Source organism: Cheilinus undulatus, linkage group 3 (genome assembly GCF_018320785.1).
Source record: "Cheilinus undulatus linkage group 3, ASM1832078v1, whole genome shotgun sequence".
NCBI lineage: Eukaryota > Metazoa > Chordata > Actinopteri > Labriformes > Labridae > Cheilinus > Cheilinus undulatus.
The window spans coordinates 1237436-1259947 of NC_054867.1; the positions used below are offsets into that span (position 1 = coordinate 1237436).

The 22512-nt window shown below is 43.2% G+C and overlaps 1 protein-coding gene across 5 annotated transcripts in view; it reads left to right on the forward strand.

Annotated features, from left to right (window-relative positions):
* Positions 1-6582: 6582 nt before the first annotated feature.
* The window catches only part of LOC121505433 (E3 ubiquitin-protein ligase RNF123), a 252243-nt gene continuing 236313 nt past the window's right edge, over positions 6583-22512 (forward strand). For 3 of the 5 annotated variants that reach the window (XR_005991562.1, XM_041780775.1, XM_041780797.1), the window contains exons 1-11: positions 6583-6739; positions 10573-10688; positions 11331-11415; positions 14730-14809; positions 14891-14988; positions 15324-15378; positions 18280-18365; positions 19607-19693; positions 19815-19882; positions 20804-20929; positions 22345-22459. Coding sequence is in view for 4 of the 5 variants with exons in the window: in XM_041780775.1 (XP_041636709.1) it covers positions 10607-10688; positions 11331-11415; positions 14730-14809; positions 14891-14988; positions 15324-15378; positions 18280-18365; positions 19607-19693; positions 19815-19882; positions 20804-20929; positions 22345-22459 (882 nt within the window). In the remaining variant the exon portion in view is untranslated. Of the gene's footprint in view, positions 6740-10572; positions 10689-11330; positions 11416-12884; positions 13010-14729; positions 14810-14890; positions 14989-15323; positions 15379-18279; positions 18366-19606; positions 19694-19814; positions 19883-20803; positions 20930-22344; positions 22460-22512 lie in introns of those variants that run through there. The other 2 variants (XM_041780784.1, XM_041780805.1) reach the window with 2 other exon arrangements.

Below are 22512 nucleotides of genomic sequence, written 5' to 3' on the forward strand. Positions count from 1 at the left end.
TTGCCGCTTTAAGCCCATTTTCGCCACTTTTCTCCCAGCGTTTGCCACTTTAAGCCCATTTTGGCCACCTTTCTCCCAGCGTTTGCCGCTTTAAGCCCATTTTTGCCACTTTTCTCTCAGCGTTTGCTGCTTTAAGCCCATTTTTGCCACTTTTCTCTCAGCGTTTGCTGCTTTAAGCCCATTTTGGCCACTTTTCTCCCAGTGTTTGCCACTTTTCTCCCAGCGTTTGCCGCTTCAAGCCCATTTTGGCCACTTTTCTCCCAGTGTTTGCCGCTTTTCTCCCAGTGTTTGCCGCTTTTCTCCCAGCGTTTGCTGCTTTAAGCCCATTTTTGCCACTTTTCTGCCAGCGTTTGCTGCTTAAGCCCATTTTGGCCACTTTTCTCCCAGTGTTTGCCGCTTTTCTCCCAGCGTTTGCCGCTTTTAGCCCATTTTTGCCACTTTAAGCCCATTTTTGCCACTTTTCTCTCAGCGTTTGCTGCTTTAAGCCCATTTTTGTCACTTTTCTCCCAGCGTTTGCCGCTTTAAGCCCATTTTCGCCACTTTTCTCCCAGCGTTTGCCGCTTCAAGCCCATTTTGGCCACCTTTCTCCCAGCGTTTGCCGCTTTAAGCCCATTTTTGCCACTTTTCTCTCAGCGTTTGCTGCTTTAAGCCCATTTTTGCCACTTTTCTCTCAGCGTTTGCTGCTTTAAGCCCATTTTGGCCACTTTTCTCCCAGTGTTTGCCACTTTTCTCCCAGTGTTTGCCACTTTTCTCCCAGCGTTTGCCGCTTCAAGCCCATTTTGGCCACCTTTCTCCCAGCGTTTGCCGCTTTAAGCCCATTTTTGCCACTTTTCTCTCAGCGTTTGCTGCTTTAAGCCCATTTTTGCCACTTTTCTCTCAGCGTTTGCTGCTTTAAGCCTATTTTTGTCACTTTTCTCCCAGCGTTTGCCGCTTCAAGCCCATTTTCTCAACTTTCTCCCAGCGTTTGCCATTTTAAGCCCATTTTTGCAACTTTTCTCTCAGCGTTTGCTACTTTAAGCCCATTTTGGCCACTTTTCTCCCAGTGTTTGCCGCTTCAAGCCCATTTTTGCCACTTTAAGCCCATTTTTGCCACTTTTCTCTCAGCGTTTGCTGCTTTAAGCCCATTTTTGTCACTTTTCTCCCAGCGTTTGCCGCTTTAAGCCCATTTTGGCCACTTTTCTCCCAGCGTTTGCCACTTTAAGCCCATTTTTGCCACTTTTTTCTCAGTGTTTGCTGCTTTAAGCCCATTCTGGCCACTTTTCTCCCAGTGTTTGCCACTTTTCTCCCAGCGTTTGCCGCTTTAAGCCCATTTTTGCCACTTTAAGCCCATTTTTGCCACTTTTCTCTCAGCGTTTGCTGCTTTAAGCCCATTTTTGTCACTTTTCTCCCAGCATTTGCCACTTTAAGCCCATTTTCGCAACTTTTCTCCAAGCGTTTGCCGCTTTAAGCCCATTTTTGCCACTTTTTTCTCAGCGTTTGCTGCTTTAAGCCCATTTTGGCCACTTTTCTCCCACTGTTTGCCACTTTTCTCCCAGCGTTTGCCGCTTTTAGCCCATTTTTGCCACTTTAAGCCCATTTTTGCCACTTTTCTCTCAGCGTTTGCTGCTTTAAGCCCATTTTTGCCACTTTTCTCTCAGCGTTTGCTGCTTTAAGCCCATTTTTGTCACTTTCTCCAAGCGTTTGCCGCTTTAAGCCCATTTTTGCCACTTTTTTCTCAGCGTTTGCTGCTTTAAGCCCATTTTGGCCACTTTTCTCCCACTGTTTGCCACTTTTCTCCCATTGTTGTCACTTTTCTCCCAGCGTTTGCCGCTTTAAGCCCATTTTTGCCACTTTAAGCCCATTTTTGCCACTTTTCTCTCAGCGTTTGCTGCTTTAAGCCCATTTTTGTCACTTTTCTCCCAGCGTTTGCCGCTTTAAGCCCATTTTCGCAACTTTTCTCCCAGCGTTTGCCGCTTCAAGCCCATTTTGGCCACCTTTCTCCCAGTGTTTGCCGCTTTAAGCCCATTTTTGCCACTTTTCTCTCAGCGTTTGCTGCTATAAGCCCATTTTTGCCCCTTTTCTCTCAGCGTTTGCTGCTTTAAGCCCATTTTGGCCACTTTTCTCCCAGTGTTTGCCACTTTTCTCCCAGCGTTTGCCGCTTTTAGCCCATTTTTGCCACTTTAAGCCCATTTTTGCCACTTTTCTCTCAGCGTTTGCTGCTTTAAGCCCATTTTGGCCACTTTTCTCCCAGTGTTTGCCACTTTTCTCCCAGCGTTTGCCGCTTTTAGCCCATTTTTGCCGCTTTAAGCCCATTTTTGCCACTTTTCTCTCAGCGGTTGCTGCTTTAAGCCCATTTTTGTCACTTTTCTCCAAGCGTTTGCCGCTTTAAGCCCATTTTCGCAACTTTTCTCCCAGCGTTTGCCGCTTTAAGCCCATTTTGGCCACCTTTCTCCCAGCGTTTGCCGCTTTAAGCCCATTTTTGCCACTTTTCTCCCAGCGTTTGCCGCTTTAAGCCCATTTTGGCCACCTTTCTCCCAGCGTTTGCCGCTTTAAGCCCATTTTTGCCACTTTAAGCCCATTTTTGCCACTTTTCTCTCAGCGTTTGCTGCTTTAAGCCCATTTTTGTCACTTTTCTCCCAGCGTTTGCTGCTTTAAGCCCATTTTCGCAACTTTTCTCCCAGCGTTTGCCGCTTTAAGCCCATTTTTGCCACTTTTTTCTCAGCGTTTGCTGCTTTAAGCCCATTTTGGCCACTTTTCTCCCAGTGTTTGCCACTTTTCTCCCAGCGTTTGCCGCTTTTAGCCCATTTTTGCCACTTTAAGCCCATTTTTGCCACTTTTCTCCCAGCGTTTGCTGCTTTAAGCCCATTTTTGTCACTTTTCTCCCAGCGTTTGCCGCTTTAAGCCCATTTTCGCAACTTTTCTCCCAGCGTTTGCCACTTTAAGCCCATTTTGGCCACCTTTCTCCCAGCGTTTGCCGCTTTAAGCCCATTTTTGCCACTTTTCTCTCAGCGTTTGCTGCTTTAAGCCCATTTTTGCCACTTTTCTCTCAGCGTTTGCTGCTTTAAGCCCATTTTGGCCACTTTTCTCCCAGTGTTTGCCACTTTTCTCCCAGCGTTTGCCGCTTCAAGCCCATTTTGGCCACTTTTCTCCCAGTGTTTGCCGCTTTTCTCCCAGTGTTTGCCGCTTTTCTCCCAGCGTTTGCTGCTTTAAGCCCATTTTTGCCACTTTTCTGCCAGCGTTTGCTGCTTAAGCCCATTTTGGCCACTTTTCTCCCAGTGTTTGCCGCTTTTCTCCCAGCGTTTGCCGCTTTTAGCCCATTTTTGCCACTTTAAGCCCATTTTTGCCACTTTTCTCTCAGCGTTTGCTGCTTTAAGCCCATTTTTGTCACTTTTCTCCCAGCGTTTGCCGCTTTAAGCCCATTTTCGCCACTTTTCTCCCAGCGTTTGCCGCTTCAAGCCCATTTTGGCCACCTTTCTCCCAGCGTTTGCCGCTTTAAGCCCATTTTTGCCACTTTTCTCTCAGCGTTTGCTGCTTTAAGCCCATTTTTGCCACTTTTCTCTCAGCGTTTGCAGCTTTAAGCCCATTTTTGCCACTTTTCTCCCAGTGTTTGCCACTTTTCTCCCAGCGTTTGCCGCTTCAAGCCCATTTTGGCCACCTTTCTCCCAGCGTTTGCCGCTTTAAGCCCATTTTTGCCACTTTTCTCTCAGCGTTTGCTGCTTTAAGCCCATTTTTGCCACTTTTCTCTCAGCGTTTGCTGCTTTAAGCCTATTTTTGTCACTTTTCTCTCAGCGTTTGCCGCTTCAAGCCCATTTTGGCCACCTTTCTCCCAGCGTTTGCCGCTTTAAGCCCATTTTTGCCACCTTTCTCCCAGCGTTTGCCGCTTTAAGCCCATTTTTGCCACCTTTCTCCCAGCGTTTGCCGCTTTAAGCCCATTTTTGCCACTTTTCTCTCAGCGTTTGCCGCTTTAAGCCCATTTTTGCCACTTTTCTCTCAGCGTTTGCCGCTTCAAGCCCATTTTGGCCACCTTTCTCCCAGCGTTTGCCGCTTTAAGCCCATTTTTGCCACTTTTCTCTCAGCGTTTGCTGCTTTAAGCCCATTTTTGCCACTTTTCTCTCAGCGTTTGCTGCTTTAAGCCCATTTTGGCCACTTTTCTCCCAGTGTTTGCCACTTTTCTCCCAGTGTTTGCCACTTTTCTCCCAGCGTTTGCCGCTTCAAGCCCATTTTGGCCACCTTTCTCCCAGCGTTTGCCGCTTCAAGCCCATTTTGGCCACCTTTCTCCCAGCGTTTGCTGCTTTAAGCCCATTTTTGCCACTTTTCTCTCAGCGTTTGCTGCTTTAAGCCCATTTTGGCCACTTTTCTCCCAGTGTTTGCCACTTTTCTCCCAGTGTTTGCCACTTTTCTCCCAGCGTTTGCCGCTTCAAGCCCATTCTGGCCACCTTTCTCCCAGCGTTTGCCGCTTTAAGCCCATTTTTGCCACTTTTCTCTCAGCGTTTGCTGCTTTAAGCCCATTTTTGCCACTTTTCTCTCAGCGTTTGCTGCTTTAAGCCCATTTTGGCCACTTTTCTCCCAGCGTTTGCCGCTTTTAGCCCATTTTTGCCACTTTAAGCCCATTTTTGCCACTTTTCTCTCAGCGTTTGCTGCTTTAAGCCCATTTTTGTCACTTTTCTCCCAGCGTTTGCCGCTTCAAGCCCATTTTGGCCACCTTTCTCCCAGCGTTTGCCGCTTTAAGCCCATTTTTGCCACTTTTCTCTCAGCGTTTGCTGCTTTAAGCCCATTTTTGCCACTATTCCCTCAGCGTTTGCTGCTTTAAGCCCATTTTGGCCACTTTTCTCCCAGTGTTTGCCACTTTTCTCCCAGCGTTTGCCGCTTTTAGCCCATTTTTGCCACTTTAAGCCCATTTTTGCCACTTTTCTCTCAGCGTTTGCTGCTTTAAGCCCATTTTTGTCACTTTTCTCCCAGCGTTTGCCGCTTTAAGCCCATTTTCGCAACTTTTCTCCCAGCGTTTGCCGCTTTAAGCCCATTTTGGCCACTTTTCTCCCAGCGTTTGCCGCTTTAAGCCCATTTTGGCCACTTTTCTCCCAGCGTTTGCCACTTTAAGCCCATTTTCGCCACTTTTTTCCCAGTGTTTGCCACTTTTCTCTCAGCGTTTGCTGCTTTAAGCCCATTTTGGCCACTTTTCTCCCAGTGTTTGCCACTTTTCTCCCAGTGTTTGCCACTTTTCTCCCAGCGTTTGCCGCTTCAAGCCCATTTTGGCCACCTTTCTCCCAGCGTTTGCCGCTTCAAGCCCATTTTGGCCACCTTTCTCCCAGCGTTTGCTGCTTTAAGCCCATTTTTGCCAATTTTTCTCTCAGCGTTTGCTGCTTTAAGCCCATTTTGGCCACTTTTCTCCCAGTGTTTGCCACTTTTCTCCCAGTGTTTGCCACTTTTCTCCCAGCGTTTGCCGCTTCAAGCCCATTCTGGCCACCTTTCTCCCAGCGTTTGCCGCTTTAAGCCCATTTTTGCCACTTTTCTCTCAGCGTTTGCTGCTTTAAGCCCATTTTTGCCACTTTTCTCTCAGCGTTTGCTGCTTTAAGCCCATTTTGGCCACTTTTCTCCCAGTGTTTGCCACTTTTCTCCCAGCGTTTGCCGCTTTAAGCCCATTTTTGCCACTTTAAGCCCATTTTTGCCACTTTTCTCTCAGCGTTTGCTGCTTTAAGCCCATTTTTGTCACTTTTCTCCCAGCGTTTGCTGCTTCAAGCCCATTTTGGCCACCTTTCTCCCAGCGTTTGCCGCTTTAAGCCCATTTTTGCCACTTTTCTCTCAGCGTTTGCTGCTTTAAGCCCATTTTTGCCACTTTTCTCTCAGCGTTTGCTGCTTTAAGCCCATTTTGGCCACTTTTCTCCCAGTGTTTGCCACTTTTCTCCCAGCGTTTGCCGCTTTTAGCCCATTTTTGCCACTTTAAGCCCATTTTTGCCACTTTTCTCTCAGCGTTTGCTGCTTTAAGCCCATTTTGGCCACTTTTCTCCCAGTGTTTGCCACTTTTCTCCCAGCGTTTGCCGCTTTTAGCCCATTTTTGCCACTTTAAGCCCATTTTTGCCACTTTTCTCTCAGCGTTTGCTGCTTTAAGCCCATTTTTGTCACTTTTCTCCCAGCGTTTGCCGCTTTAAGCCCATTTTCGCAACTTTTCTCCCAGCGTTTGCCGCTTTAAGCCCATTTTGGCCACTTTTCTCCCAGCGTTTGCCGCTTTAAGCCCATTTTGGCCACTTTTCTCCCAGCGTTTGCCACTTTAAGCCCATTTTCGCCACTTTTTTCCCAGTGTTTGCCACTTTTCTCCCAGCGTTTGCCGCTTTAAGCCCATTTTGGCCACTTTTCTCCCAGTGTTTGCCGCTTTCTTTCTTTTTTTGACCACTTTTGCCATCTTTAACTTTTTAACTGCCACCCTCCACCTCTTAGATTGTGGCTCTTGCAAATGTATTTTTCAACAGTTTGCCTCTTTGGTTGAGTCACACTGATCCAGACTGTCCCAGTATCTCTGATTTCGCCCTCCGGTTTTCCTTTCGCGTTTTGCCTAGCAACGACATGACAGTTGGTTAAGTTTGTCCCACTCGGCTGTCCGTAGCGCGAGAGGCGTTGACAAGCAGACAGAAGTGTTGTGGTGGAAATTTGCCTTTTACTCACGACAGCAGCCTTTCTGTCCCCGTTTATCTGTATTTCCGTGGATTTCCCGCCTACAGGAGCGGACTAGAGCTGGGAGAGAGGCTCGGAGGATCAGAGCGGAGCGGTAGGTGCTGCTGTCAGCTCTCCGTCAGCAGTTAGCCGCTAGCTGCTGTTAGCTGCTGCTGCTGTCACTGAGCCGTTAGCCGGCGAGCTAGCTCCGATAGCTGACAGCTATCACAGGAGGGCTGATGGTGATGATAGGAGGTCTGCAGGGCTAAGTCGGGTCAGTTACAGTGGGTTTAAAACAGGAGACCGGTAGACTGGTAGTTAACGGGACCATGCTGGTATTTAGGTCTGAACTGGCTGATTCCCAATACTCTAAGTGTCCTGATCAATACTGACCCCGGAAAGTTTGATCAGGACGGAGATGGAAGAAGAAACAGGACAGAGCAGTGGTTCTCAGCCTTTTCAGCCCGGGACCCCCAAAATACAGGTGCCAGAGACCGCGGACCCCCCTGGAGACGAGGCTGCCTAAGGAGGGATGAAGGGGAGGTTATCTATATCTCTTTCTGTTCATGTGTGCAGTAAATAGCCTAATATAAATGAAAATAACTTTTGTTAAAAAACATTAAAAATGGGTGAAAAATGGCCTACGTTAGTGAATAATGGCAAAAAATGGAGGAAAATATGTCGAAATTGGATTTTTAAAGAACAAAAATGGGTTAAAAAGGGCAAAAATTAGCTTAGCAAAAAACAACCAAAAATGGAATAAATTGGCAAGAATAGGCACAAAAAGTGGTAAAAATGGATTACAAAGTGGCTGAAATGGCTTTTAAATGCAAAAAAAATGAGGGAAATTAAGTGGACTGGGATGAAAAATTGATATAAACTGGCAAAAATTGGATAGCTGTGGTTAAAATGGGCAAAAAGGAATGTAAAAAGTGTTTAATAGTGGAAATAATGAGGCAAAAAGTGGCAAGAATTGGTTTAACAGGCAGAAAACAGTGGTGGAAAGGGTTTAAAATTGACACAAATGGGCTTTAAGTGGCAAATTTGTGTTAAAATCAGAGGCAACAATTAGCTAAAGTGGCAAGAATTAGTCCAGAGGTGGCAAAAACAGGCAGGAAAAAGTGGTGGAAAGAGATTAAAACTGACAAAAATAGGTGTTAAATGGAACAAAAACTGTTAAAATTGGTGGGAAAAAACAGACGAAAAGGGGTTAAAATTTGACATAATTGTAGTAAAGTGGCAACAGTGTTATTTAAAAAGTATTCTTAGTTTTTTGAAGCATCTGGAGACCCCCTGTCAGTGTCTCGCGACCCTCAATGGGGTCCCGACCCCAAGGTTGAGAACCACTGATTTAGAGAAGAAGGAACAAGAGGAGAGAACATTGAATACAGGCTAAACTAAAGTAAGCCGGGATGATCAGCCTCCTGTTGTCAAAGAATCAATAAATCAGTCATCGATAATATTCTGACATAATACAGGACCAGCTCCAAACACGGTGGGTCACCGTGTACAACGTTAATAAAACAGACGGACATGATTGTTAAATCTCATTACCTTTATTTATCCACGATAGGATGGAAACAACAGATCAGATGTTAAACTGAGACATTTTAACATTTCAGGGAAATATTAGCATCTCCTCTTCTTCAACAACAGTCTGAAGAAGGAGACCAGCTGATGGAGAGGAATGTTGTCCCATTCTTGTCTGGTGTAGGATTTTATCTGGGTCTTCTTTGCTCCAAATGTTTTCTGTTGGTGAAAGGTCTGGACTGCAGGCAGACCAGTTCAGGACCTGGACTCTCCTCCTGTGAAGCTATGCTGTTGTGATGGACGTGGTCTGTGGTTCAGCATGGTCTTGCTGAAATAGTGGCAGCCTTCCCTGACAGAGACGTTGTCTGGATGGCAGCATATGTGTCTCTAAAAGCTCTCTCTACTTTCCAGCATTGATAGTTCCTTTCCAGATGTTAGAGCTGCCCACGCCATAGGCACTAATGCAACCCCATACCATCAGAGATGCAGGCTTTAGACCTGAGCCAGGAGAACCAGCTGGATGCTCCCTCTCCTCTTTAGTCCACAGAACACGGCGTCTGTGGTTTCCTCTGACCACAGAACAGTTTTCCATGTTTCCTCAGTCCATGTTAAATGAGCTTTGGTCCAGAGAAGATGGACCTCTGTGTTTCTGGATCCTGGTCACATATGGCTTCTTCTCTCCATGATCCAGCTTTAACTGTCATTGGTGGATGGCACGACCAACTGTGTTGACAGACGATGATTTCTGGAATGTTCCTGAGCCCATGCAGTGATTTCACTACAGAATCATGGCTGTTTTTAATGCAGTGGCCCCTGAGGGCCCCCGAGGGCCCCTTCAGCCTTGTCCCTTGCTCTCAGAGATTTCTCCAGATTCTCTGAATCTGTTGATGATATTATGGACTGTAGATGGAGGGAGATTCAAAGTCTGAGCTGTTTTACATCTAGACTCTGCCTCTCTAAAATGCTCCTTTTATACCCAGTCATGATACTGACCTGTTTTTGATTAACCACATTAGTGTTCAAATGCTCCTCTGGCTGTTTTACATTAGTAACACTCACTCCTCCAGCCTTTTGTTTCCCCATCCCTACTTTTTTGAGATGTGTTGTCACCTTTAAATTTGAAATAAGATAATATTTTCCTGAAATGATAAAATGTGTCAGTTTAACATCTGATCTGTTGTTTCTGTTCTACTGAGAATCAAATATGGGTTTAGGAGATTTGGACTTCTGGTTTTACTCACAGTTTAAACAGTGACCCAACTTTTTTGAAATCTGAGTCAAAATACAGTCAAAGTGTACAACTATTCGCAACATATTTATTAAAAAAACAAATATAAAAGTAAACGTTTGATTTGAAATAAATAGTAGAAGCATTTCTTTACCAGATCTCAATATTAAGTGATTAGAAACTGAAAGTTCCTGAGGTTAGCCTGTGTGTGGTATTTTAAATAACCTTTCCTCTGAACATAAGACATCGTATATAAGATGTGTGTCTATAACAGTGTTACTCAACCCTGCTCAACCAAAAAGCCAAATTATTGAAAAAAATCTTTTGCAAGAGCCACAATCTAAGTGGTGAAAAGTGGCAAAAACGGCTTAAAGTAGCAATTAAAATAAGTGAAAGATGGCAAAAATGGTTGAAAAGCAGCAAAAATGGATGGAAAGGGGCAAAAATGGAGAGGAAATGTGGAAAAAGAGTCAAAAAGTTGCAGAAATGGGTGAGTAGTTACCAGAAAAAATGTTAGAGGTGGCAAAAAATTGTCCAAAAATGGCAAAAACAAGGCAAAAAAATGAGTGAAAAGTGTCTAAAATGAGCAAAAAGCAGTCAACAGTGGACAAAAAGAGGAATTCAATAGGAAACAAGCAGTATTTAATGGCAAAAGGATGCTTAAATGGGCAAAAAATTGGGATGAAAGTGGGTAGAAGAAGTGGCTAAAATGGGCAAAAAACATAGGAAACTAGTGGTATTTAATGGCAAAAGGTAGCTCCGTTGGGCGAAATGTGGCAAAAGTTGGGAAAAAGTGGCAAAAAGAAGTTTCAAAAATGGGGAAAAAATAGGAAAAAAAAGGGTATTTAATGACAAAAGGTAGCTTAAATGGGTGAAAAGTGGCAAAAAAAATTGTAAACAGCTGCAAAAAAGTTTACTTTTTTAAGGTTTTCTCGGGGAATAATATTTAAAATTAAGAAATAAAAGAGCCAGATGTTGAGAATCACTGATGTGTAGGGAAAAACACCCTGTCTCATATTAGTGTCAGTGGAATAATGCGTTCATGTAGACCAGAATCCTCACTTAGTCTTACCTTGGAGACTGTGGTGATCAGGTCCAGATCAGGTAGCCTGAGTCAGGCACAGACTACGACTGTTCTCCCTCTGAGCTTCATTGATCCATGATTAATTATTCAATCGTTTGTTTCTCAGCAGTTTATGGGCGAGGAGACTCCAGACCAACAGGATGAGCTCTAAAGGAGGCGGAACGGCGTTGACTCGCCGTAACTACAGGCTGTCATCAGACACAGACAAACCCAAAGCCACAGGTCTGGTTTTAGTATTATAGAGTATTTACGTACACTTGAGTGAACGACATATTAGTCAAAGTTAGACTTTGTGCTGCAGGAGTTTGCCTGCAGTTTGGTTGTTAAACAAGAAATTAACCAATATTGGGTGTCCAGGAATCTCTTTTGGTATTAAAACACATTTCAATATTGCTTTATATCATGTTTTACATTTAATGTTATTGTTATCTTTTTCTTAAATTTTGTTAAAGGAACGTATTTAAGGGTTAACTCTGATGACAATACTGTTATTATTTAGAATATTCAATCATTTATTGACGCTTTTATTTTGAAAGAATTGGTGGTTTTACTACTGGGTGTAATGTGACCTGACTCGTAGACGGGCAGGTAGGAAAGGATGGGTAATAAAAACACAAGAAATGTTATTTTTGCTTAAAATTGACATTTTTGATCCTGCTAATGATCCTCTCTCCATCCCACCGTGGCTGGTTTGTTTTAATTGTCTACTGACAAAAGTAAATCAGCTTTATAACCGGGATCATATGAACACTTTTAATTCCAGTGGGATGGTCACCCTAAAAAGCCCCGGTTCACATCCATCTGTTTCAGCCTGTAGACTCTTTTATTTTTATATTTCCGTGTTTGACTGTCTCTCCCCGTTAGGTATCGTCAATGAGAAGCTCCTGAGCGACTACCTGCACCAGGTGTTTCCTCCAAACAAACAGGGACCTGCTGTGGCCTCCCTCAGGTAGCATCATTAGTCCTCCCTGCTGCTCCTCCTGTCCCTAACGTAGGGCTGTCACACCATCTCTCATTCATGATGATCACTGAGCTTCAGGAGTTCCTTATCTCTATTTATACTGCATGTTAAACTTTACTGTTCAGTCTTTTAGTCCATGATGATAATTGCAAATGAGAAGCAATGTTTAAAAGTCAATGTGGGGATCTTCTTTTGCTTGTATTTTCATATTTACTCATTTTGAGACTGATCAGCTTGTATTAGGTACATCGTCGTAGTGCTTCACAGTTATTCTAAATGCACTGTCAGGCTGTCCAATCACATAATCATCAACAGGCTGCGATTATTTCAGTATTTAGTAGTACCGTATAGGTTTAAAAAAACGCCCATAGAAAGGCTTTCAGGTTAAACAGTGCCACTATTGCACTTGGTGGAAGTCCCTTTATTTTCAAGGGGAAAAAAGTATATAGTCTTTAAAGTTAAAGTTATTTTGAAAGCAGTACTGTAAAAACTTGTTTTTGTTATTTGTTTTGATTTTCATGTAAAAGAGGTGACCACAGTGGCCTTTTTTTACCTCAGAAATATCTCTAAGATTACACCAGTTCTGTCGTTCAGGATGCTGAGGGCCTTTTTCATGCTTCTGTTTCACGTTTAGATGTTGTAATGTCCTTCTGTCAGGTTTGCCATAAAAGAGTCTCTGAGGTCTGCGGATGGTCAAGGATGCAGCAGCTCGTGTTCTGACCAGAGCGAGTAAATATCAGCACATTACTCCAGTGCTGATCAAAAACAGCACATTCAGCTGAAGCTGTTTGCTCCCTTCTGATTTCTGCCAGTCTGAACTTTCTGACACTCAGCGGCAGGAGCAGCAGAGACTCCTGCTGACTGGGACGTCCCGTTTATACCCTCTATTGTCGCTGAATCAGCTGAGGCGGAGGACGGAGGATTTTTTAGGTTGTAGGCTGGTGAAAGAGACGTGGAGGAGGAAATGCACGTCTGATGTGGTGGTGAACATCAGGCCATGTATTTTGGCCTTGATGCAGGTGGAATCGGGCCTAATGCCTGTTTTTTACTCCTCGATCGTACTCAGCCAGGCTGTAGAAACCTCCAACATGAGCACAGCTTACTCATGCATTAGTGCGTCCATGCTGCTCTGCAGTGCACTGCCTGACTGCTACCTGACTGTGTACTTTTGTTTGCTTCGTTCCTGGTCCTGCTGCCACATCTTCTGCTTGTCTGTGTACAGGAAGCAGGCTACTGAAAGCCAACATATTCTGTTGGAGATGGAGCGGATAAATATTGATCATCAGTTGAAACTACTGCACTAATAGGAAGGATGAAAAGAGAAGAGACATCAGAGGAGATGGAGAGTACAAATCAGCCAAGGGAGAGGGCGGAGGAATGTTTGGAAAGAGACGTGGATGAAGAAATGTTGGTCTGATATTTTCATATGTAGGCGAGTAGATCTGACTAGCTGTCTCGTCGTCTGCAGACATTCATCACACAGCAGAGTAGACACTAAATGTCTGTAGACATTTCTCAGAGGCTGGCTGTCACCTGAGGCTACCGAGCTGGCCAATCACAGAGCTAACTTTCCAGCATGTAGGTACGTTTTTGAGAAGGTGCACATCAGGCTAAGTATGTAGGGTTCTGCAGAAGTTCAGGGCTCTGCTGTAGATTCTGAAGTACATATCAAGTATAAAGGGTTAACTGAGGGTGTGTTTGCTTGTCTATGTATAGAGCTGGTGGAGGTAACATGAATCTGTCTGGCTTAAGCAAAGAGGCCACTGTAACACAAGTCAGGGCACAACACATACTCTCCAAACACAGTCAGAGCCTGCCCAGCTGGGACCCGGTCTTTAGAGTTAACAGGACTTCAGCGCATCAGAACAACAAAACAGGAGCCAGTCACCAGATTCTTATTTACTCCCTGAAACATTCTGAACAGATTTGCTGACCAGACATCGCCAACTTTGACCAGAATGGGCGCTGAAAAGAGTGAAAGCTCTCAGATGGTCAGTCCTCAAAACCCGCCAGCTCCTCCTCAATGAGAAATCCATGATCCAACATTCATCCAGTCAAAGAGACAGGACAAAACAAACCTGTTTAAAAAACACCCAAGCTCTGGGAGGATTTATGATTAATGCAAATTTATGATCACAAGAAAAAAATACATCATCTTTGGAAAACCAGCTCTGCTATCCAGGGATAATGAGATCAACAGGTCACTGTCCTGAGAAAACTACCTAATTTACCTGCTTTTTACAGCAAACTGGAGTTAAATTAAATATGTGGACATGTTAGCTTAGCACACGGGTTCTCAACCTTGGGGTCATGACCACTTAAGGGGTCGTGAGACACTGAGAGGGGGTCCAGATGTCCTAAAACACTAAGAATGTTTTTTAAATTACACTGTTGCCACTTTACTACAATTATGTCAAATTTTAACCCCTTTTCGTCTGTTTTTTCCCATCAATTTTAACATTTTTTTTCCATTTAACACCTATTTTTGTCAGTTTAATCTCTTTCCACCACTTTTTTCTGCCTGTTTTTGCCACCTCTGGACTAATTCTTGCCACTTAAGCTAATTGTTACCTCTGCTGACCCATTAATGCTACTATTAACCCCTTTTTACCTCTTTTTATACCCAGTTATTCCCATTTTAACCACATTTCACTATTTGCCCATTTTTGCTAGTGTAACCAATTTCTGCCAGTATCTGCCTATTTTGTCTGTCACAGTTAACCCTTTTTTGCCGGTTTATATTAATTTTTCACCCCATTTCACCAAATTTCCACCCATTTTTGCCAATCCAAAGCCATTTCAGCCCCTTTTTAACTCCCTTTTACCACTATTAATGCCCATTTTCGCCACTTTTACACATTTTTGCCATTTTTTTGCCATCTTTATCTATTTTTTGCCACTTCCAACCCATTTCTGATACTTTTAAAATCCAATTTCACCACCTTTCCACCATTTTTTGCTGTTACTGACCCATTGTAACATTTTTTAAACCATTTTAATTATTTTTTTTTAACCAAGGGGATTTGCACTGCATTTGTCCTCGGTCTCTGGCACCTTTATTTTGGGGGTTGTGGGCTGAACAGGTTGAGAACCACTGGCTTAGTAGACTTTGTGCCACAGTTTTTATCCAGGCAAACATTTGTGACCCACTGCAGTCTACTCTGTGATCTCACCATTTATAAACCTTTATAATGACTGACATTTTTTAAAATAACCTTCATCTTTCTTAAATGTTGATAATATTGTACGTTTGTGCAAATCTGTCTCCTGTCATTCCCTTTCCTTCTCCTTCTCTTGCACAGGAAGCCTCTGGGTTTCCAGGATCTCGGTGCTCACCTGGAGAGACTTCTATCTGAGGGAGAACCTGCAGAGGAGAGCAGAGGTAACGCATCTAACCTTTAAACGGAGAAATAGCCCCTCATAAACGTCCGTAAAGCTGTTAAACCCATCTTTGTTTCTACAGATCAGCCCGTTGAAGGTCGTCTCGGCCCTCAGCCCGTCGTCTTGGATCACACCAGCGGCTTCGAAGGACTTCTGTTTGTGGATGACGACCTGCTGGGGGTGAGAGGTTTATGGTCATGATTTCAGCCCAAAAGAGAGGCACGAAAAACGAATATGGCAATGTATCTCTAAAAAAATCAGGATCTAAAGAAGAGGAAGAAAACCAAATAAGTAAATGCTGTAAATATTTCATTAAAGAAATGAAAATGGACAGAAAAGCATGTAAACACATAGCTAGGAGATTGGTTGTATGTTTGTTTCTACAGATTCCATGTATATATAAATTTATATATGTATTTATATATGTATGCAGTGCTGTATGTGTTTACATGTCATTCCTTTTTATGTTTATTTTGTGTTTTTGTCATGCTGACGTTTATCTTTTCTTCTTTCAGGTGATCGGACACAGCAACTTCAGCTCCATCAGAGCCACCACGTGTGTTTATAAAGGTAAACCTCAAGCATACATGATCTCATGAGTCCAGTCCAACACAACACAACCTGTTGTGACGGTGATGTTTTAAAGCTAAATGCAAAGCCAGAACTACCAAGTAACTACGGCACTTCCCCAGGTGCGCATTGTGTCACTCCGCCTAGTGGTTTACTCGCAAAGTAGTTCTGAATATTTGCTTCTTGTGTCGTAATGTTACATAATTATAAGTTATTATTTCATAGCGTGGTGAATGTGCAGGTCACAACTTGTCCGTGAGAGTGTTTTGGAGTTGTTGGATTGTGTATTTGATGAGTTTGATGAGGGAAAGCTGGAAATACCGTTTGTCTCCATTGAGTTGGCACTGCAGCTCCGAACTGGGCAGCACCGATCTAAATAGCTTGCACGGACAACTAAAGGTAACTAACCTATTACTAAGACTATAGGGATTATGGCAATGGGCAGATTTGCCAAAATGTTAAAGTATCCCTTTAAGACAAGTTTACATCAGTCTCAGAGGTCCCCAAAACATGTCTGTGGAGTTTGTTGGTGTAAAAACACTCCAGTATTGATTTCTGCATGTCTAAAACCCCTCTGTTTCAGCCCTGCTCAGAACCAGCTGTTTCTGTGTCTGTGGCTTTAAATGTTAACGAGCTGCCTGACTCCACCCCTGACCACGCCCCTCTCAGGAAATGGATGTGGCTCTCCTGATCTTCCTCCCAGCTGAGAGGAGGATCAGGAGAGGAGGGCGGAACTTTCTCCTAAGTGGTGCTAGCCAATCGAACCTTGGGGCGGGGCTAATTCCCCACATGACAACATGAGGGGAAAATCTGTGGACCGCTTGTTTCAGTACACATTTTCTTGAAGGTGGAGAAGGAAGGGGGGATTCTTTTTTTTAATTCTTGGGGGGTTGTGGACAGACCAGAGGCACATATTTTGTTAGAAAAGCCTGAAAAGGGGTGCGCCGGTAGTGGAGTGTTTGAGGCGCGAACCATGTACGTGGGCAGCTCGGGTTCGGATCCGACCTGAGGCTCTTTGCCACGTGTCTCTCCCCCACTCTCGCCCCTGTTTCTGAGTCCATCCACTGTCCTCCTCTGTCCAAAAAAGGCACGAAAAGGCCCAAAAACAAATCTTAGAAAAAAAAAAAAAGAAAAGCCTGAAAAAGGGATTTTTGCATAATATGTCCCCTTTAAAGCTAAACCCCCAGTTGTAATCAATGTCACAAAAATACAGATAAATTAACTAAATTCCAAAGAAATAATAATAAAAATTTTCCCCTAAAACTTCAAATGAAAATCACCAAAAGATTCAAACATGTACCCCGAAATTTCAATGAAAATACTCGAAACTATCAAATCAAAACACTTGAAATTTTCATGGAAATTTCCTAAAGTTTCCATGAAAATTTCCTGAAAATTTCATAGCAAATTCTCTGAACATTTCAAGCAGATTACTTAAATTTTAGCTCATACACAAACCACTGTTTGACACTCATAAATGATTCCTGTGTTGTAGGATAGTGAAAATGTGGTCTTCCTTTCGTAGATGCAGGGTTCTCGCTAAAGGACAAATCAGCTGCTTGGAACAAAGACATCTGTCATAAATCAAGGCTGTCATTCAGACATCCAGGTATCAGCATCATGCACAGTTAGATGATTTAGCTTAAAACCAAAGTCTATTTATGAAGTAGGAGAGTAAAGTGCTGCAGTTTATGGAAGTATTGCACTAGTAGAACTGTTCGTTATTACTTCAGATCATCAGCCTGTGGCTGTGTTTACCTCTTGTGTAAGCTTGGAGTATTTCTGCAGTCTGCATGGGGAAATCTCAGCAGCTACCATGGAAAACACTTCTGTCAACATGAGCTATGTCTGCTGTTTCACACTGCATTTCTCTATGAAGCAGTTAAAACGGGTTAAACTGCTTTCCCACCAAGCAGGCTGGTTCTCTTTGATTCAGTAATAAGGCAGGAGTTTGGATCAAAGATCCACGCTGTCCTCTTCTGTTGTGCTAGCAGCTATATGTATGTGACCCTAAAGAGTAGAGCTAGACTCGCTGCTGATTGGTTGAAAGACCCATGACTTTAGTAAGACAGGGGCGATAATGGACGAATATACACTGCCTGGCCAAAAAAAAAAGTCGCCACCTTGATTTAACTAAGCAAATAGGTACGAGCCTCCTGGCAACAAGTTATTTAACCCCAGCTGATGCAATGAGTAACTTCTCATTTCTTAAACAATGGATTTTTTCCTCCCTAATGGCAAGGGCATATTCCAAGATGACAATGCCAGGATTCATCGGGCTCAAATTGTGAAAGAGTGGTTCAGGGAGCATGAGACATCATTTTCACACATGGATTGGCCACCACAGAGTCCAGACCTTAACCCCATTGAGAATCTTTGGGATGTGTTGGAGAAGGCTTTGCGCAGTGGTCAGACTCTCCCATCATCAATATTAAAATTAATGCAACACTGGATGGAAATAAATCTTGTGACATTGCAGAAGCTTATCGAAACAACACCACAGTGAATGTGTGCTGTAATCAAAGCTGAAGGCGGTCCAACAAAATATTAGAGTGTGTGACCTTTCTTTGGTGGCGACTTTTTTTCTCGTGTACCACTTGCATATCTCTCGTCTGTCTAGTTATTTCTCACTAATAATAAAAAAAAAGTGCTAGATGACCTGTATTTGACTTTCTTTATTCAGAGATTAAAAACTTTCTGCCCAGTGACTGAATCACATCACAGCTTTGGCCGTGGTTCAGACTTTGTCAGTGTGTTGATTTTTAACTGTAGGTCCTTCAGAGACACTGGAAAACAACACAGAATATGAGGAACCACTGTTACTCTAGTGATGAGGGGTTTCTGAAAAGATTTTAACTTTTTAAATCACTGATTTGGTGTTTCTCATGTTTGTGTCTGCAGGGAAATGGGCGTATGAGGTCCTGATCTCCTCTCAGGGTCTGATGCAGATTGGATGGTGTACTCTGAACTGTCGCTTCAACCAGGAGGTACAGACACAAACACAGTCGGCCTGCTTCACTGAGTCTGGGTTATTCTTAAAGCACACAGCTCTGATGGTATTCAGAACCAACCCACCCATAAAGATGTGGTGCTGTTTGTTTTTGTGTGGATTTGAGCGAAACGGTCTGACCCTTTACTTTCCACTGAGTGTTCAGTCCACATGTTCATGATGAGACGAACTTCTGACACAGTTTTTAGGAGTGTTACCATCTGAAACAAAGCGTTTTCCCTGAATGGAGCGAGGAAGGACGACTCAGAGAAAAACAACCACACACATCATGGCCATGATCAGAGGTCCAGGCCGTCTCTACGCATGTGGGTGAAGAGTGAAGTGAGGTGGCCACTTTAAGTCAAGTTTTGAAGTGAAATCTTTTGATTTATGAAGATGAAGTTAAAATGGTCATTCCTCTCCATCCCCACGCATGATATGCAAATATTAAACAACAGTACCTTAAACGTGGGCAGCACAAATGAAAACCACACATGGACTCTGAACTGTCGCTAGGTCTTTGTTAGCTTTAACAGGCTATTAGCAGTTTGGTTGTTGTAATTCTAACTTCAGAAATCATCTTTTGATTAAAACAGAAATTTTTCATTTACTGATATGGCTAAATAATGACAAGAGACAGCTGATAAAGTCTGATATTTAAAGCTGATATTCTCTTTGTTTACAGCTGATAAAGTCTGATATTTAAAGCTGATGTTCTCTTTGTTTACAGCTGATAAAGTCTGATATTTAAAGCTGATGTTCTCTTTGTTTACAGCTGATAAAGTCTGATATTTAAAGCTGATGTTCTCTTTGTTTACAGCTGATAAAGTCTGATATTTAAAGATGATGTTCTCTTTGTTTACAGCTGATAAAGTCTGATATTTAAAGATGATGTTCTCTTTGTTTACAGCTGATAAAGTCTGATATTTAAAGCTGATGTTCTCTTTTGTTTACAGCTGATAAAGTCTGATATTCATAACATTTAAATTCACACATTTAGCAGCCGAGCACAGAGATGCTGTATGCTCAAAGAAAACAAAAGTTAGCATCCTCGGAACAAAAGTCTTGCATCTTTTTAATGTGAATTATCATTTAGATTAAATTTTTACATTCTCGGCTGGCTGATGTTTCAGTGTCTCAGTGTTTTTTGATCCAGTAACACTGCTTTATTTAACACGTTCCACAGAAAGTGTGTCAGTGCACGGATAAACCCTGCTGTGTCTTTGTTTTTCTGTTAAGGAGGGCGTTGGCGACACTCCGGACTCGTACGCTTACGATGGAAACAGAGTGAGGAAGTGGAATGTGACCACCACAAACTATGGAAAGGTGAACAAATAAACCGGGAGACAATAACAACAAATATTTTTCAAGATGGAGCTTCATTATTGAAGTTATTTTTTAACTTAGTGATTGAACCCTGATTGGATGGTGTTGTTTATTTCTTCAGTCGTGGGCGGCGGGAGACATCGTCAGCTGTCTGATTGACCTCGATGAGGGGACCATCACTTTCTGCCTGTGAGCTAAAAGACTTTAGTTAGTTAAAGACTTAGTTATTCTGTCTTTCTATTCAGCACAAGTATTTTGATATTTTCAAATATGCTTTCATGATTATTCCCATGCTCCTCTATGTATGCTAATTCTGCTTAGCTAAACAGCTAAACAGCTACAGCCTTTGGCTGATTAGGTCCTCATTAAGACTGCTGTAGTCCATCAGCTCCTCTAAAACTACCACTACGTTTACATGATGCTGTTTAAAGCAGATTAGTTGTGTTAGCCTGTGTGAAACTGGAATTTTGAGATAAACGTAAACATGCTAGTATGACTGAGCGCAGGCTGAATCTCAAAAGCTGAAGTCAGACCACGCTAAAGAACAACTAAAGGCTGATTCAGCGGTTTCAGAACCAGTGCTTTAGGGTGCACGGATGCATCGGTTTAACACCAGAATCGGCCGGTATCAAACATTGTGGATATGAACCGATGTCAGTGGCATATTGTGAAAAGATGTGACCTGGAAACTCTGATCAGTTTTCATGGACAAACATGCAAAGAAATGCAGGCATTGTGGGAGTCTTGAACCAAAAGAAGTGGAAAAATCATCAGCATCAGTATTGGCTGTTGACTAAGTTGTTGTTTTAAACATAGGAAAGGGCATTGACCCTGATTTTATCTATCCTGGTATCTCTACCTGATCATCATCATAAAAATATTATATTAAGATAAAGATTAAGACTCGTTGTAAAGAAAAATCCTGTGGTTTATAAACTGACAGGATGTAGAGCTGAGTTTAGTCCTGAGCCTTTCCAAAAACCTCAACTAATCTAAAATTGTAAGGTTGTCACCACTCTGTTTTTACTATTTTCATAGGATAAGGTTTCATTTAAATGGTTTAAATTCTTTCCCCCAGTCCGTTCATGATTTCTGTCTTTGTGTCCACAGGAACGGTCAGTGTCTTGGCGTTGCCTTCACCAACATAAAGACGGGTCCCGGCGTGGCGTACTTTCCCGCCATCAGCCTGTCCTTCAAAGAGTCAGTGGCGTTTAACTTTGGCAGCAGACCTCTCAGATATCCTTTAAAGGGTTTTTATGTCTCTAATGTTTGGTTAATACGACCAGTCCAGGGTGTACCCCGCCTTTCGCCCAATGACAGCTGGGATAGGCTCCAGCCCCCCGCGACCCCCAATGGGATAAGCGGTATAGAAAATGGAAAAAAGTGTTTTTGTTTTATTTTGGAATCCTACACGTCTTAAACTAAGGGTGGTTAACTTCCTGTGGATGCACTTAGGCCTTTGACCCCTGCTGGGGTATAAGGGAGTACAATGAGAACCCTCCAGCGAGTCCTGTCTTGAGCCCGAGCTTCTAGTTGGTCCCAGGTGAGGCCCGTTTTTTTTCCTGGAGGTCTCATCACGTCTTTTTTGTTGGCTGGCCTCGTTTTCTCATCCCTTGTGAGGGCTTGGGTCTGGTGGTCCTTATTGCTGGTTTTCTGAGCATTTGCCCGATCCATCTCCATTTTCTCCTCCTGATTTCATTTTCTAATGGTAGTTGGTGTGTCCTCTTCCAGACACTGAAGTTGCTGATCTTATCCGGCCAATGAATTGAGAGGATTGGTCTCAGCTGTAGATGACGCAGATGTGTGAACACTGTCGATGGTCTTTGTCACCCTCCACGTCTCTGAGTCGTACAGCAGCACCGACTTTATGTTGGAATTGAAAAGCCGGATTTTGCTTTTATGAGTAAAACGTGTCTGTCTGTAGTCTGGGATCAATGATCCAGGCCCTGGACTTACTTCATACTGGGTTGAAACTATATATTACAGTAACGCCCAACACTACTCATAGAGTCAGAGATATACACACTTTGACAGCCCCCTACAGGCTGAAACTAACTACTGCAACTGAATTTCCTTATTGGCTGATCTTGAGGTGCTAGCTAAACAGTTACCGCCCACTTTTTCAGCGGCTTTTGTTCCAGAAGTTTGAAATAGTGAATTAAAACACAGCCGTTAACTTTGTTGGTAGCAGCCAGCAGCTGAAATAACGGAACATTTCTGCTCCACCAATCACAGACTTCTCTGTCACTGAAGGATTGTGGGTAATGTTGTGTTTTTTCCCTGAGATGAAGAATAAGCCTTACTTTTCTTAAAATATGGTTGATATGACACACATTTCTGCCTTGTTTGTGAGCATATACCATCGTTTCTCTCTCAGGTGGCTCATGGTTGGTCTACGTTGGATGGTGATGACAAAAATCAAACTCACAGGCGTCCCAGCCCTGTCTGTGATCTTCTAGAGGCATTTTTTGAATTCCTGGGCAGAAGCGCCTCAGCCAGACTCTGAGGTTTAGTTTAAGGCTCCTAAATGTCTGTTTCTGTTCTGAGCTACAGAAACAAAGGTAGAATATTGGAGGAGGACTCTCAGAAGAAATCCACTTTCACTGCTGATGTTTTTATGAGTTTTTGTCCCTAACCTGACTCTGATCCACATACCCTGTGGATGGCTACCTGCCGCTCCAGAACCCTCCGACCGTGGACCTGATGAAGGCTCAGAAACTGCTGGGATACATCAAGAACGTTCTCTCCACCTCCATTGATACACAGGTAGGACCAGAACGCGGGGCAGGTCTCATCCCTAGAGCTGTCTGTCAGTGTTT